This window comes from Miniopterus natalensis, chromosome 4, assembly GCF_054644295.1.
Source record: "Miniopterus natalensis isolate mMinNat1 chromosome 4, mMinNat1.hap1, whole genome shotgun sequence".
NCBI classification, from domain to species: domain Eukaryota; kingdom Metazoa; phylum Chordata; class Mammalia; order Chiroptera; family Miniopteridae; genus Miniopterus; species Miniopterus natalensis.
In genome coordinates, this window is record NC_142084.1 from 65029106 (window position 1) to 65045808 (window position 16703).

Sequence of the window (16703 nt, forward strand, 5' to 3'; positions counted from 1 at the left end):
TACATTGATGTTTTTCTCTCTCTCTCTCCCTTCCTCCATTTCTAAAAATCAATAAAAATATGTCCTTGGGTAAAAATTTAAAAAGTCCACTGCTGCTTTTTCTAAATGCTGATTTTTTATAAATGGTCCATGTATTGAGAATTTGGGGGTTGGGGAATATAGAATTTGATCAATCTATTTGACTAAGTTTATTAATGGTGTTAGTCACATCTTCTATAAATGAATTTTTGACTACTAGATCTCACAGTTTCTAAAAGGGGTGACCTCACCCTTTCTTAGGCTGGGCCCCTGTCCTAAGACCACCCCTTCTGGTCCCTGGAGCCTCTGTGTGACCATGGAAGGGGGAATCTTTCATCCTACATCTGGCTCCTAGTCAAGGTATAAACAGGAAATGGCTCACCATCCATCCCCCAGGGTCTGACTCTGGCTCTGAGTATGGGCTCACTCATTGGATAAGAATAGTGCTCCTAACCCAGTGCTTCCTTCCATGGACTCAGCTCCATCACTGGTCCTTCTGGAGAAGGCAATATGGCTGTGGGTGAGACTGGCTAGGATATGAATCCCAGATCCATTTCAAACCTTCTGTGTCTATTATTTTGGGTTAGTGCCCCTCTCTGAACCTGTTTCCTCATCTGTAAATTGGGCTGATGGCGCCCATCTCAGAGAGCTGGCTCCTGGTAGATGTTCAATAGTAGTCACACTATAAACAGTAATAACTCGGGTTCTAGGTTCAAATCCCAGCGTGGACCCTTAGACCCTGTGTTATCTTGGCCCCACCCACAATGGACTGTCACAAGACGGGATGAGAACACAGCTTTCCAGGCCCCTGCCAGCCCCAGGACAAGATGGGACTGACGGGCACAACAAAGAAGCCACCAACAGCCAGGTTCAGACGATCTTCCTTTAATACAAAGTCGATATATCTACATACACAGAGGTGGGAAAACCACCCAGCTGCTTCCGTTTGAATAAACAGTGTCGAGAGCAACGGCAGATCTGCTCTTGTACAAAGAGAAAAACTCACTTGCTCAGGGGTGGGGGATATCGTCCTTTCTGCTTTTGCCCCCAAACTGCCCCACAGTCCACGGGGAAAGGCTCCCTGAACTGGGGCGGCACACAGCCTCTGTCCCCGAAGAGGCGGAATCTGTTCTGTTCATTCCTCCTCCTCGGGGGCGGGTGATGGGGGCTCAGGCTGCAGGGGAGGCAGGTTGCTGCCACCTCCTGTGGCAGTGCCCACCCCTCCACTGCCCCACCCTCAGAACTGTCCTTGATATGTCTGAGAATTTAATCATTAAAAAAAAAAAGGAAAAAAAAAAAAAGAACAAAAAGAAACCAGGAGCAAAAGGATGTCCTGTTCTTGAATGAGGCACGGCTTCCAATGGCAGGAAAAAGAAAAGAGCCAGCACGGGCCACGGAGCGCGTCTGGGACGCAGCCTTCACACCGCAACATTTGCCACGGTGGAAAACCGACGGTGACGAGAACAGGAATAAGCAATGATTTCCTTTTTAAATTCGTTAACTGCAAGTCACTTTTTTTTTGTCTGTTTGTTTCTTCTTTAAAAAAAAAGGAAAAAAAATATGCTATTTAAAAAAAAAAGAAAATGTCACTGTATACAGTTACATGGAGTTTGAAAAGAAAGCTGAATTCTGCCCCCCACCCCCCAGCCCAGCACCCCCAGAATGCCGGGCTGGAAGGCTCCCTGGGGGAACAAGGGGTCATTTTCACAGCCCCTGCCCTCCTCTGGTTCTGGGGAGAACCCCTTTTTGCTCACCACCACCCCCACCCCCCACCCCAGAATTACTCATTTTGGAATTGGAAGGAAACGAGGAATGTGGCAAGTATTTGAAGGCGGCGGCCGGTGCCAGGGAGGTGCTGGGGGCCGCATGGGGGGGCTCGAGGGGCCACTTCTTCCCAGAGACAGTGCAGAAATGCTGCCGCCAGGGGGTCCAGGCCTCCCGGGGCCCTCCCAGCCTGGGCAGAGGCATCTGGAGCCGGTGGAGTTGGGCCGGGGGTGACCATGGCTTTAGGTTGCATAGTGGTCAAAGCTTCCCAGGTACTCCAGAGCGGCCTGGTAACAGAACTGATACTCGTCCTGTGGGAGGGGAGGGGACAGGGGCTCTGTCAGTGTCTCTCCCGCTCCGACGCCGCCCAGGAGCAGCCACTCTCCACCCCGAATGCCCTCTCCTCTCTCTTCCTAAAGGTCGTGTACATCTTTGAAGACATGGCTGCTCAGCTGTCCCCTCCACCAGTCACCTGCCCCTACAGGCTAGGAGTCTGTGACTCCAGCTTTGTCTCTCCAGAGACAGAAGAGTATTTGTAGACATTGTTAAAATGCCAATGTGAATGCGATCCCACGGAAGACCCTCCCACTCTGGGCCTCAGTTTCTCCCTCAGGGGAGCAGTGGGACTTTAGAATCTGTGGCCTGTACTAGGGTCTTGGTTGAGCCATAAACTTGCTGTGACTCTGGAACTAGAATGGACCCCTCTCTGTCTATTCCAAGGGACACTTCTCAGCTCTGGACTTCAATCGACTCTTGTGTCAGGAGCTAATCATCTTCCTGCTCAAAGCAGGAGGTGTTGAAGACCAGCCATTCACAAGCCCACCTCACAGAGGAGAAAACTAAGGCTCTGGGGACAGAGTTGTAAGGCCAGCCGCCTCACCTCCGTCTGCACCATGGCTGGCCTCTGGGTCCGCAGCATCTTCACAGTCTGGAAGATGTCCACCACACCTTCGTACCGCATCCGCTCCAGCACGATGCTGAGCGTAATGAAGACACCAGTCCTGCCCACGCCGGCACTGTGGGAGGTAGACAGCAGCTCAGGGGCAGGGGCTCTGGAGCCCCCACTTCCCCAGGCATGAAAATAGCCCAGATTGGATTGCTCGAGGCTGATGGTTATCCTCCTTAGGCCTCAGTTTCCCCAGCCAGAAAATGAGCTGGGGTGGGGAAGCAGCTCACCTGCAGTGGACGGAGATGGGGCCATCCTGGCCGAACTGTTCCTTGGTCTTGTGCACTTGGCCAATGAAGTCAATGAAGCCCTCCCCCGACTTTGGCACGCCCTGTTCCGGCCAGTCCGTGAACTGGAACTGCCGGACAGTCCGGGACTGGCCATCCTGGAAAGGAGAGGCACCCAGTCTTGCTACTGAGGTCAGTGGTGGTCACAGCTGTTTTCCATCCCTGCCAATTTCCAATCCCATCCTCCATCACCAGCCAGCATCACCCCCATCCTTCCCCATCCACCCCGATGACTCCAATGGTACCATCTTCCACTGAGATGCTCCAGTCTCATTGCCAACAACACCCTTCTCCACCATCTTCTATTGTCACCGTCCAATGATACCATCTTACATGGATACTGTCCACCCCGCTGCCCACCTGCTCCTCTCTCCACATCTCCAATCCCATCCACCACCAGAGTGACGCCCAACACTACCACCCCCGCCACCCTCCGCTGCTCTAACTCACCTATCGCTTGGCAGCGCCCCCCACCCCTCATCTGCGGTTTTGCTTTCCATGGTTTCAGTTAACCCCAGTCAACCATGGTCCAGAATAAAAAATTGTTTATTCCTGGAATTTTCCATTTAATAAGTTTTAAATGGTGTGACACTGAGAGTAGCGTGATGAAATCTCACGTCATCCTGCCCCGTCCTGCCTGGTACGAGTCACCCCTTTGTCTGGTGTGTCCCAGCTTTATACGCTCCCCGCCTGTTAGTCGCTTAGAAGCCGTCTTGGTCATTGGATCAACTGTGTGGCATCTCGGTGCTCATGTTCAAGTGACCCTTATCTTACTTCATATTGGCCACAAAGCCACTCACGTAACTTTTATTACAGTATATTGTCATGATTGTTCTATTTTATTTATTTATGTTGTTAATCTTCACTAGAGGATGTTTCCCGTTGCTTTTTCAGAGGGGAGGGAGAGAGGGAGGGAGGGAGAGAGGGAGGGAGGGAGAGACAGACAAGACACATCGACTGGTTGCCAGGTATGTGTCCGTGACCTGGAATTGAACCTGTGACCCTTGTGTGAGCTGACGCTCTAACCACTGAGCCACATCGGCCAGGGCAACTGTCCTATTTTATCAGTACTGTTGTTTGCCTCTTACAGTGCCTAGTTTATAAATTTAACATTATAACAGGCACGTATTGGAAAAAACATAGTATATTCAGGCTCAGGACTATCTGCAGTTTCAGGCATCCATTGTGGGTCTTGGGACATTCCCCACAGATAAGTGGGGACCATTGTGCTTGTGATCCTCTATCAATCACCTAAGAGCACTACCAATACCATCACCTCCTGTCTTACCACCCATCACTGGCGACTCGCAATCCTGCCCATCCAGTGCTGTCACCTTCCAATGACTTTCTCCACCCCCCCACTCAGTGACCCTTCTCCCCAACCCTGTCTTCCCACCACCCTGCAGCGCCATCAATGTCCTTACTCTGCCGTCTTTCATTCTTCACGACTCAATGGCACCATTTGCCACAACCCATCACTAATGATTCACCCCTCTTTACCATCCAGGGGACGACCTTCCACTGACGTTCTCTCACCTCCTTCACCTGTCACCTGCCTTTTTCCAGTCACATTCTCTACAGTAAAATGGTGCCACCCAATGACACCATCTTACCCTAAAGGTCTCCAGCCCCTACCACTTACATGTCCTTTCTCCAGTCCCATCCCCTCCCTCTTGTACCGTCCACAGCACTGTCTACGGCCACTGAATGCTCATCCCTCTTCCCTTTTAGAAGTTGTTTTCCATTGATTTTCTTCACAGCCCACACCCCAGCTGTTCTCCAATCTCCTCTTCCTCCGCCCACTGCTGATGACCAGTCGCCCTCGCTGGCCTGCAGTACCATGTCCCACTGGTGTTACCCACACATTCCATTCTCCAATCCCACATCCCACCCATCCAATGGCACCATCTTACCCCACCCAACACTACGACCAGTGATGCTGTGCGTTCAATCAGGCTTCGCCAGCCCCTGGCAACACCTTGACTGCGTTTTCTGAACCCCCAGCATCCTACCCGTGTTCTCCAATCCCCTCTTCTACCACTAACTTTGATCCTCTCTCACCCAACTGGGCCACCTTCCAGGATCAGTCTTCATCAGCTGCCATCTAATACCCCTCTTTACCATCCAGGGGATGACCTTCCACTGACGTTCTCTGAGAGCTGCCCCCCCGCTCTCCTCCACTGAGTCTTCATCAGCCAACGACATCCGCTCCGCCTTTTCATTTCTCCCTACTGAGTGGTGACAATTCCCACCACCTACCTCGCACTGATCACCACCCTTTTCCATTCCAGCACCATCAACCCATCAACTCTCCCCACCCAGCTCCCAGCCCTCTAACACTCTCCTCCACAGGCTGCTGCTTCCAGGGGACACCTCCCTCCCTTTTACCTGATCCCCTTGGGCCATGTGCCCTAGTGAGTGGGGTCATACATGCTCTAATGGGGACACTATGGGGTCAGCACAGGGACACGGTCTCTTCCACCCACTTGGTTGTAGGAGTGACTGGTCAACTAGTCAACTGACTCCTTTTCCTCCCAAACCCCCACGCTTATTCCTATCCCTGGGCCTTTGCTTCTATCCCCCAACCAGGGAAGCCCTCTCCAGATCACCAGGGAAGCACTGAGCCCAGCCTGGGCTCTAGTCCCTGCTGCCAATCGTCCCCACACTCACCCGGGCGTCTGTGACCTTGAATTCCCGCAGGATGTACTGTGGCATGTTGTATTCCGCCATTGGGTCCACCACAAAGTACTGGTAGCGGGCTGAGCGCTCAGCCGGCCAGTACTGGTGACATTTTTCCTATCGAGGGGATGGCATCTGCGGTCAGCCCCGTCCGAGTCCCCACCAGGCCCCTACCCTGCCCTCCACGGTCCCCACGTACCCGGCCCATCTCCCGCAGCTTGGTCAGCATCACCACAATGGTCGAGTTGTTTTCCCAAAGCATGCGCCAGAAGTCCTCTGTGGTTTCTGCCAGTGGCCCCTGCGTTGCGATGTAAGCCTTCTGCTGCCTGCGGGGAGGGGGGTGAGTCCAGGGCTGATGGGGAGCCCCAGGCCTAGGCCTAGATCTGGCCTGATGCTGCCTGATGGGTCAGGAACAAAGCAGGAGTCCACGGCAGCCTTACCTGCCACATGCCTGCCTTCCCGGGGACGGCCGACCAGTGGCCTATCTCCCTCACCGTCTTATTCAGCCCTCCCAATTATCTCATTTTGCACACGGGGAAACTATTAGCCCCCGGATACATTCCAGCTCGCAAAATTGTCCGCTGACTTCTCCTGCCTTCTTGCTCCACCCCCCTCAAGTGCCAGTAAAGTACTTTCGGTTGTATGCACAGGCCAAGTTCTCCCTCACACCCGGGCCTTTGCACAGGCCGTGCCTTCTGCCCAGACAACCTCCCTTGGCCATGGTTTTTCAACACCAGCAGTACTGACATTCAAGGCTGGATACTCTCTGTGAACGTGCATTGTTCTGGGCAAAATCCATGGCCTCTACCCACTATATGCCAGTAGTAGCCACCCCAACCCCCAACGCACTCAAATCATGACAAAATTGTCCCTAGACATTGCCAAATTTCCCTTGGGGGCAGAATTGCTCAGATTGAGAACCAGTGATATCAAAGGAAAGAAAGAGCCATGCTATGGGGCAGCCATCAGTTATTACACTCGAAGGTTCCTTCCACCTCAATGATGCTGCACAGGGCTGGCAATGTCTCTGCAGTTTTGTCTCCCAAGTGAGAGTGGAGGCCTCTTAGGGACAAGGCTGGGACCCTCTGGGGCCCCAGTAACCCCAGGCAAAGGTAAGGTACCTGTAGCCATCAATAAAGCTGGCGTTGATGTAGTCGGAGCCCTCCACGCCCCGGATGGGCTGCAGGCAGACCCGCGTGCTCTCGTACGGCATGATGTTTACCAGGCGGTTCTTGAACTTATTACAAGGCAGATTGGCACTGATGAAGCGGGATGTGTGGGCTTTGGAGTTGGCCAGCCGCTGTGGGGACAAGGAGGCAGGGCTGCCATCAGAACAGCTTCCCACCAGAGTGCTAATGGTAGAATGGTAGAGGAACACCCCCTAAGCTCTGGTCCCCATCGTTAGGGTGACTTCCGTCTCCAGCTCCTCAGCCCCTCCCCCTCCCACCCACAGCAGCCTCCACATCCTTTCCCACCTTGAACTCGAGTTCCATGCCAGTGACATGCTCGCCAGGCTCCACCTGGGCCAGCTTCTGAATGTAGGCATAGAGGCTGCGGGCAGGCACCTCTGTGTTGCCACAGCCCACAGCCTCCAGCAGGGCCTCATGGATGAAGCTATACTGGTCCTCAGTCTGCACCATGTAGTTGCGCTGGGACCGCATGAGTGTCACGTGACCATACACATCCACTGTCTTCTCCGGCTTGATCCGCTCCAGCATGGCATCAATGACGATGAAGCAGCCTGTGCGGCCCACCCCAGCGCTGCAGGGACAGGTGTGGTGATCAGGGGACCCTCAGGAGAGGGGAATGAGGTGGGCATGCAGAACGGAGTGCAGACGGAGCTGGGTGTGGAGGATGGTGACACGCGTACCTGCAGTGGACCACGATGGGGCCAGCATCTGGGGGATTGCAGGTCTTCACTCTCCGTAGGAAAGCCAGGAATGGTGTGGGGTACTCGGGCACTCCATGGTCTGGCCACGCTGTGAACTGGAACTGGCGGACTTCACGTTTCTCGCTGGAGCCATTCTGGGAGCCACAGGAAAACCACCTATCACTGCAGCCCACCACCCACGTGCAGAGGATACCCAATGCACACCTCCAGACCACTGTACCCAAGTGTCTGACCCGGGTGTCCGACTGCCCCCAGGACACAGAGGGGTCTCCACAGGAGAGTTTCATCTGTCTTACACAATGCAGCCTACACTGTGCCCCCACTTTCTCCCCAAACCTGCTTCCCCCGTCTCAGCTGATGGTGGTTCCATCCCTCCAGGTGCTCTGACCAGGACTTAAAATGTCACCCTCGACTGGATGCCTTCCTACATCCAACACATCAGCCAATACTATCACTGCCGTTAAAACCTATCCCAAACCTGCCCACTTCTCACGCTCCTCATGGCAGTCACCATGGTCCTTCCATCATCGCCCTCAGATTGCACGGTTATCTCTGCCCTGCTGCCACCCCCAAAGTCTGTTCCCCCCAGAGCAGCCAGAGAGCACCTGTGAGCAGGAGTCGGGGCTCCCACCTCCCTTGGGGTAAAAGCCCAAGTCTTCCCTGTGGCCCATGGGCCGTGTACAACCTGCCCCATCCCCTCCCTGTTCTCTCCCCACTGATCGCTCAGCCCCAGCCAGGTGGTCTTCTCACTGTTCTTCCAACAGGCCAGACATGGTCCTGCCCCAGGGCCTTTGTACTAGCCGTGCCCTCTGCCTGAAATGCTCTTTCCCCACATCTCCTCATGGCTCCCTTCCTCACTTCCTCCAGGTCCCCCAGTACACATTCTATTCTTCTCCTCAGCTTTATTTTAACCCTACATGTGAGATTTCTTGTCATTTTTGGACCTTGGTCTCAGAGGGGTTTTTGTGAACTTGACCACCCTCCCCCAAAGGCAAGAGAAGTAAAAGAAAAAATAAATGAATGGGACTGCATTAAACTAAAACACTTCTGCACAGCAAAAGAAACCATCAACAAAACAAATAGGCAACCAGCCGAATGGGAGAAGATATTTGCAAGCGGTATCTCCAATAATGTCCAAAATATATAAAAAACTCATACAACTCAACAACAGAGAAACAATTTGATTAAAATATGGGCAGAGGACTTGAACAATTTTTCAAAGACATACAGATGGCCAACAGATACATGAAAGGATGTTCAGCTTCACTAGCTATCAGGGAAATGCAAATCAGAACTACAAAGAGACACCACTTACAAGTGTTGGAGAGTGTGTGGGGAAAAGGGAACCCTCATTCACTGCTAGTGGGGGTCTAAACTGGGGCAGGCACCAGGAAAAACAGTATGGAGGCTCCTCAAAAAACTATGAATAGAGCTGCCATATGACCCAGCAACCCCTCTTATAGGTATTGACTCAAAAAATTTTCAAAACACACGTAAAGATATGTACCCCTTATGTTCACTGCAACATTACTCATGGTGGCCAAGACATGGAAACAGTTGACGTGTCCTCTGAAGGATAAATGAATAAAAAAGATGTGGTACATATATCCACGGGAGTACTACTCAGCCATAAGGAAAGATGAAATGCTGCCATTTGTGATAGTGTGGATGGAACGAAATAAGTCAGATGGAAAAGAACAGGAACAGTAAGAACCGACAAATGAACCAACTCATAGCTACAGACAACAGAACGGTGGTTACCAGAGGGAAAAAGGGTGGGGGAGGACACGGGGGTGGTGCGCACACAATGGAATATAGATGTAAAATTATTAAGACAGGCACCTGGAACTTTAGTTACTATCAACCAATGCCACCCTAATAAATTTAACTTTAAAAAATTTATTATTTTCTTGTCTTTTGTCTGTGTCTTGTCCACTAGACTAAGCCCCTCAAGGTTGGGACATTTTTTCTGTCTTAGTCCCTGCTGTGTCCTGGTGCCCAGGTCAGGGCCTGACACACATGTGCTTGATATGTGGGAATGAACTAAGAATTTTTGCCCGGCCAGGCATGGTTGAGCAACAACCTAGGATCGAGGAGATCAAGGTTCGATTCCCGGTCAAGGCACATGCCCAGGTTGTAGGCTTGATCCCCAGTCAGGGGCGTGCAGGAGGCAGCTGATCAATGACTCTCTCATCATTGATATTTCTCTCTCTCTCCCCTTCTCCCTTCCTCTCTCTGAAATTAATAAAGCTATATTTTAAAAATTTAAAAAAGAATTCTTACTCCCTTCTCCTGTCCATCTACCAAGCTTTCAAGCACTTGGGTGAGGCCTGCACTTAATGTTGAAAGAGGACCTGACTGGAGTCGGGAGCATCATGGTGCTAGTAAGCACCTCCTCTCCCCATCATGACAATAAAAAACGTCCCCTGGATTGCAAACTGCCGCAATTGAGAACCACTGATGTAGAAGACAGATGGAACAATATTATGGATCGCAGCCTTTAGTTAAACACTTATCTAAAGATTACCTTTGCCCTGGCCTTGACTGTCCAAGGCTAGCAGGGTGTCTCCAGCTCTGTGTTCCACCCAAGACTTACGGCCCCTTAAGGGCAGGGCTTAAGACTCTGCCAGGACCCCGTCAAAGGCCCAGGCGGGTAAGAGAGCAGGTAACACCTGGGAGTGACTGATGGCAGGAGGATAACAGATTCACTGCTAAGTTGGGGTCTGCTGGTTTTGTCTTCCTGCTGTGGCCAGAGACGAGAGTGCCCCACCCTGAACCTCAGTTTCCCCGCCTATAAAGTGGGCTTCACGAGAATGTGGTCAACCTGGGTCAATATGCTTGGTTGTCTCTGTCTGATGGGGAGCTCCCAGGGCAGAAGCTGTGTCCTGTCTTCCTCCTCTGCCCCATTACCCCTCCCCCAGCCTCCAACCAGGCCTGGGCCCTACCTTGTGCAGGGAGAATGTCCGCACACAGAACGTGGCCAGCTCAATGGTGTCCAGCAGCGTTACCTGGATGAAGCCGTAGGTCTCCGTGCCCCTGTTGGGCCAGTACTGATCACACTTAATCTGTACGGGGCAGGAGAACGGAGGTGAGTGTGGGCCGGGGATGGCTGGGGGTTAGGGGGCGGCGGGGTCCAGGCCTCACCCGTGATTTCTCTTCTAGCCGTGTCATCATGACGATGGTAGCCGAGCGCTGTTCCCACACCATACGCCAGAAGTCACCGAAGGTCTCAGGCAGGGGCCCCTGCGTGGCGATGTATGCGTTCTGCCGCCGGTAGCCGTCCACGTAGTTGGCGTTGATATAATCACTGCCCACAATGCCTACGGCCAGGGTGAGAAGCAGAGATCAGTGGGGGTGCCCTGTCCTAGGCTGGCTCTATGCAGCCCAACTGGAAGCCCTCCTGGAGTGCCCCCATCTGTCCCCGAGGAAATCGTGGGGCACGGACTCCAGGACTTCTCTACCTCAGCACGACTGCCATTTGGGGCCAGACCATCCTCTGGGGAGGGGCCGCCCTGTGCACTGTAGAATGTTGAGCACCGTCCCTGGCCTCCACCCTCTAGATGTCACTAGAAACCCCCTCCTCTGACTTGCGACCACAAAAACTTCCTCAGACACTGTCAAACGTCCCTGGGTGACAGAAATGCTTGAGTTGAGAAAGACTGATATAGAGTGATGGATAGAAAAACGTAACAGCAGCCATCCGTTAAATACACATCTAAAAATTCCCAGTGGTTTCTGGCTAGTGCTGGACCAGGCCTGAGACCAGAATCGGGTTTCTTCCCTATCTGTCCCCTAGCTTGGCTCTGCCCCATGGCCGAGAGGAGCGTGGGGTCTGTGTGCTGTCTGGGGAACGAGGAAGGGCAGGATGGAGCCCGGGACCTGCGTGCTACCTTCGATGGGCTGGAGGATGACGCGGGAGTGGTCGTAGGCGATAACGTTGGCGTAACGGTTCTTGGGCTTGTTCACTTCCAGGTTGGAATGCTCCCAGGTGAACTGCTGGCCCGGGTCAATGGACTGCAGGGGAAGGAAGGTGGGAGGTGTCAGGGTGGGCGTCGGAGGGCCCAGGAGGGCGGTAGGTGGGGTCCAGCTCACCTCGTACTCCTGGGAGAGCTTGAGGCTGTCGTTAGCCTTGAGGCGTTCCGTGTGCTCCGCCATGTCTGAGATGGGGATCGGCGGGTGGCTAAGCATGCCTGCGGGGAGAGCAGACCCCGCCGGTGCAGGCTGGTCAGGGGGGGCCAGCCCAGAAGCCGGGGTGGGGTGGGGATGCTCTACAGTGTGAGTCTGCAATGGACGAGCTGTGGTTAGAGGGCATGGCGGGTGCGGGGACCCCAGGCCTGAGGGTCTGAGAGTGGAGCATCAGAGGCTGCAGCTCCCGGCCAAGCCCGACACCCCTTTTCACACTGTCCTCCCACTCCAACCCCAACCCAGCAGGGAGAGGGTTGCCCTGGAGCACTTCAAGCTCCTAGTGCCTCGTGGCAGGAAGCAGGCGAGTGACACAGAAATGAAGAAGCAGATGGCAGCTAGCTGGGCCTCCAAAAACATTGTTCCCTGGGGTGGGAGACAAACATTCCTTTCTGCACCTTTGGGATCAGAGGACCTGGGAAGTCCTCTGCCAGGAAGAGCTGAGAGGGCCTAGCAGGGATCTGTCTCTGCACCAGCATGGGGCAGGTGCACTGAGCCCGACTCTGAGGGCCTGTTTTCTCATCTGATACACAGAATGGTGACAGCCCTGATCTTTAGCACCCCCAGGGGGGTGACTGGAGGTAGTGGCATGGATCTGGCTCTTTCTTCCTGACATCCAGGTCTGCCAGACCCCTCTCCACGCACAGGCCGGTGCTACACGTGTGCTCTGCAGCTGCGTACTGCCATGAAAGTAGCAGTGGGCATGAAACGGGACAAACATTGCAAGGCTGGCTGGTAAACAACTGTTGTTCTGAGTGGGGCCCCCTGGTGTCCCCCAAGAGCTCACCTCTGTGGGGTCTGAGGCTAGTGTCCATTTTCCTTGTGGTTCTCCCTGCCTGTCACATGGGTAGGCATATGTGTCTCACCTACGTCCCTGTCCCCGCCCTCCACACACATAATCACAATTGGCACCCTAAGGGCACAATGGACCAGACCCCCCTTTCCCCCCGAAGCCAGTGCAGGACAGGTGGGCAGAGATAGGTGGCGGGATGGAGAAACCAAAGATGAAAACAAACGAGGGGTGGGGTGGGGAAGGGAGCCGAGAACAGAAAGACACAGGAACTAACTTTCAAAGTGAAACCCCGGCTCCCTGAGGGGGCTGCTGAGGCCTGAATCTGCAGAAACAGCAAACAATAAATAAATGAAAACACGCGGGGGGCCCACCTCCCCCACCCCTTGCTGGGTGCACGCACAGCGGCCTGCCAACAGACACACAGGGCAGAGCAACTTCAACGAGGGACATGGCTGCTGGGCCTAGAGTAGCTGCTGTTTCCTTCGCCGGGTGTTTGTTTAGCCATGACTTTGGGAGGATCCCAAAGCTTTTGGTTCTTCTGTCTACATCACCCCACACTAATCTGGCCTTGGGTCCCCCGTCTGGGTCAACGGGGATTTTGGAGAATGCAGGATCGTGAGGGAGAACTTGGGGGCAGAGGGAGGACATGTGGGCCACAGCCATGAACTTGAAGAGGACAGCAGCCATCAGTTACACACATGTTTAAAATCCTCATTTGGATGGAAACAACTGACAGAGAGATGAGAGAAGGGAGTACGTTAGAGGTGCCGTATGAGACCGTTCATGACCCCCACGGAGGGCTGCAGCCACCAGTTAAATACAAAGGCCCCAAATCCTCATTTGGATAAAAACAGAACTGACATGAGACAGTCCAGCAGCAGAAAAGAGAAAGGAGTCCATCAGGAATCGCACGTGAGCTCTTGAGGACTGAAGCCATGAGCTAAATACAAATGTTTAAAATCTCTATTTGGTTGGAAACGGAGTTAATATGAACCAGTTCAGATACAGGAAGTGGAGGCAGGCAGAGGGGCAGATGTAACCGTGTTAAGGACAACAGCAGCCATCAGTTACATTAAAAATTCCTTATTTGGTGAGAAGCAGTTAGCATGAGCCCATTAAGAGGGAGGAGACGGGGGAGTGTGTGGCTCACTGTACACGAAGATGACCGAGGACAAGACCCTGATTCAGTTTCCCCCGGGCATGGCAGGTGCCTTAAGCTGCACCTGATTAATTAACAGGGAACTGTTTAGAGGCAGAAGGCGCATGAGCATCTGTGGCTGTGGAGGGGAGAGATACAGGGATGTGGGAGGTGTAATTAGTGTCTTGCTAGGGGCACATCCCAGGGGAGTGTGGGGAAAAAGCCAAGAGATCTTAAGACTAGAGGTGTGAACAGAAGCAGAGCTCTTTCCACCAGAAGAAATGAGGAGGGTTTTTTGGTTTTTACATGTCCTTCAAGCTCCCCACTAAAGACAGCAATCACCAGTTAAATGCAAGTTTTCAAAAGCCTCATTTGGTTGTAAACAGAACCAATCCACGAGAGCTCCAGGCCTGGAACCATGCAGGAATTTGGGCATCAGGACCTTAAATGCACCAAGCACAGTTTGGCAAGGCAGATGAGGGTTGCCAAGAGGCAGTTTCCTCTTCCCTGTCAGTGTTGTCCCTGGCACCTGGGATAAGGACATACCTGGTGTCTGGAAATTAATGCGTCTCATTTCCACAGGGTCCTTGGGGTGGTGGGGGGCAAGGTCAGCGTTGTTCAGTAGGCATTTGGTGCGGGGTTCCGAGTCCTTGCGTTTACTTTGTAGGAGGAAGAGGAAGAATCAGTGAGTGTCAGCATGTGCCTGATGTGTATGCCCATGTGAACACACTCCAAGAAGCGTGAACGTGTAACCCAGCCAGTGGGAAAGGGACTGTGCATGGTATTTACACTGTATACACACAATTGGGGTCCCAGGGCCATGCATGCAGGAGCAGCCAGGTATCCCCCGCCCCATAGACTCAGCACTACTCCATTCTCCCTCCTCGGCCTCCTTGGGCCTCTAGAGGGCAGGGCCAGTTCTTACCTGTCAGGTTTGCTGCGTCCAAAAGCAGACATGGGTGAGGAGGGAAAAGAAGACCGGTGAGGGTGTGCTAGCCATAACGGGCCTGTTCTGCGATGGTGGGGTGGCTTGCTTAACGTCTCCGAGCCTTGGGCTCATCCAGAAAATTGGACTAATCCTTTTTGCTGGGTGCACCACCCTCCCTTTCTAAGCTGAAACAGGCCCCATGTGGCTACTATAAGCAGTATCTTCATTCAACTAGACAGAGACAGACTCTACCCCAAATCTTACTGAGTGGAATGTGGGGCTTAGGAGTCAAATCACTAGCTGGGTGTGAAACCCAGTCCTGCCACTTCCCAAGCTGTGTGACTTTGATCAAGGGGCTTATCCTCTGAGCCTCCATTTCCCTACCTATACCATAGAGGGCTCCCGTGATGATCTTCTGAACTGACCCTTCCCCAGACACCCTCCTTTTCCAGGAAACTCCCCTTCTGTCAAGCAGGGGAGGCAGGGGACTCACTTCTTGTAGAGCAAGATGGCAATAACGATGCAGATGATGAAGACCACAGCCAGCACCGGCCCAATCACCCAGATGAGCCCCTCCTCACCGTCCACGATGGGCTGGGGATCTGGATTATCCAGCTGGAAGGGGTCTGAGAAGGGACTGGCTGCAAATGTCTGCATAAACGGGGTGGACAGAGCCTCCATCAGTGTCCATCTCCTCACACAGGCCAGATGGGTCTTCCTCAAACACAAATCTAAGTCTCTCCCATACTCTAAACCCTCCTATGGCTTCTAAGAAAACTGACCCTCGTGGTAGCCTGCATGGCTTCGCCCTTGCCAACTGGCATTTGCCCCCATTCCCGTTCTGCATTGGCCACTCTGAAATCCTTTCTGTTCCTCTTGTACCACTAGACCTTTGCACATGAGAACCCTGGGGTGCCTTCTTTTTTATTGGATTCCTACACGTCCAGCCCCAATTCCCAAGTTCCTTCCTCTAAAACGCTTTCCCCTTGGGATTCCCGCAGCTTTAAGTCCTTCCCTCTGCCCATGAAGCTGGGAGGATCTGTGTCTGGGTCTGAGGTCAGGGCCCTGAGGGCTGAGGTCACTTTGAGGCCTGCCTCACTCAGGGGGTACGGCTGGATGTGGGCAGACATCACTTGGGACTTACGGGCTCGCTCTTCTGCAGCACAGCAAGCACAAAGAGAACATATCGGTGGCCAGGCTCCAGGCCTCTGTTGTCAAAGCCACCATACTGCTTCTGGTCACCGGGCTGGAAAGTGGATGGCAACATGGAGAAGCGAGCCGCGATGTAGGGCCGGGGCACCTCGAGCTGCCGCGAATGCCGCAGGCTGCGCCTCTGCAGCCGGGATATGTCCTGGATAAGCTATGGAAACAGGTGTGGGTTGCTCAGAGCACGGCTGGGATCAACTGGGCTCATGACAGCTGCGATGTGTCTGTTCCTTGCAGGTTGGGCGCTAGCCCTTACCTCCTCCAGGTCCATGTCCTCTGGGCTGCCCAGTGGGGTCAGGAACTGGCCACCACGAGACTTGCGCAGCGGTACCATCACAATGAAGTAACTCCTGTCACAAGACGAAGAGTCAGAGGGAGGCTGTCTATAGGCATGACCAGACAGAGATGCTGTCTAGGGGTGAGTGGGGAGCCTCCCTTTCTGAATTTTCCCTTCTGCTCATATAATGGGGTCTATTGCCCTACAGCCCCAGCCATATTTAAACCTCCAGGCCTTTGATTACACTGTGCCTTATGCCTAGAAAGCCTATCCCATTCAATTACAATTTCTGAATTCCTACACACCCTTCAAAGCCCCAGCTTCCATGCCCAGAGATTTTTAAAGCCCTGAATTCTTCTCTGCCTCTTATTGCCACACCAAGGGGTCAAGAATCTGTGTATAGTTGTCTCCCCAACAATCTTAGAACCCCAAACAAGTAGAAGGTCAGGCACACAGGGATGTCAGAAAATGCTGGAGAAGCAAACACAAAGCCACATTTAGTGACTATTCCCATGAGACTCACTGGACCTTCAGGGGAACCACACTCGATGGGGCTAATATAATCCCCATTTTATAGACAGGTGAGGAAACTGA

At 53.2% G+C, this 16703-nt stretch overlaps 1 protein-coding gene across 10 annotated transcripts in view; it reads right to left on the bottom strand.

Moving 5' to 3' along the window:
* Positions 1 to 887: 887 nt before the first annotated feature.
* Positions 888 to 16703, bottom strand: part of PTPRS (protein tyrosine phosphatase receptor type S) — a 99198-nt gene continuing 83382 nt past the window's right edge. For 7 of the 10 annotated variants that reach the window (XM_087816678.1, XM_087816675.1, XM_087816681.1 and 4 more), the window contains 17 exons: positions 16089 to 16182; positions 15771 to 15986; positions 15120 to 15277; positions 14624 to 14635; positions 14245 to 14357; positions 11678 to 11775; positions 11476 to 11599; positions 10730 to 10905; positions 10531 to 10650; positions 7565 to 7719; positions 7170 to 7455; positions 6816 to 6994; positions 5894 to 6020; positions 5686 to 5811; positions 2959 to 3113; positions 2663 to 2798; positions 888 to 2093 (listed from right to left, as the gene is read on the bottom strand). In XM_087816678.1, the coding sequence (XP_087672804.1) occupies positions 2025 to 2093; positions 2663 to 2798; positions 2959 to 3113; positions 5686 to 5811; positions 5894 to 6020; positions 6816 to 6994; positions 7170 to 7455; positions 7565 to 7719; positions 10531 to 10650; positions 10730 to 10905; positions 11476 to 11599; positions 11678 to 11775; positions 14245 to 14357; positions 14624 to 14635; positions 15120 to 15277; positions 15771 to 15986; positions 16089 to 16182 (2344 nt within the window). In that variant the 3' untranslated portion in view covers positions 888 to 2024. The remainder of the gene's footprint in view (positions 2094 to 2662; positions 2799 to 2958; positions 3114 to 5685; positions 5812 to 5893; positions 6021 to 6815; positions 6995 to 7169; positions 7456 to 7564; positions 7720 to 10530; positions 10651 to 10729; positions 10906 to 11475; positions 11600 to 11677; positions 11776 to 14244; positions 14358 to 14623; positions 14636 to 15119; positions 15278 to 15770; positions 15987 to 16088; positions 16183 to 16703) is intronic. The other 3 variants (XM_087816679.1, XM_087816677.1, XM_087816684.1) reach the window with 1 other exon arrangement.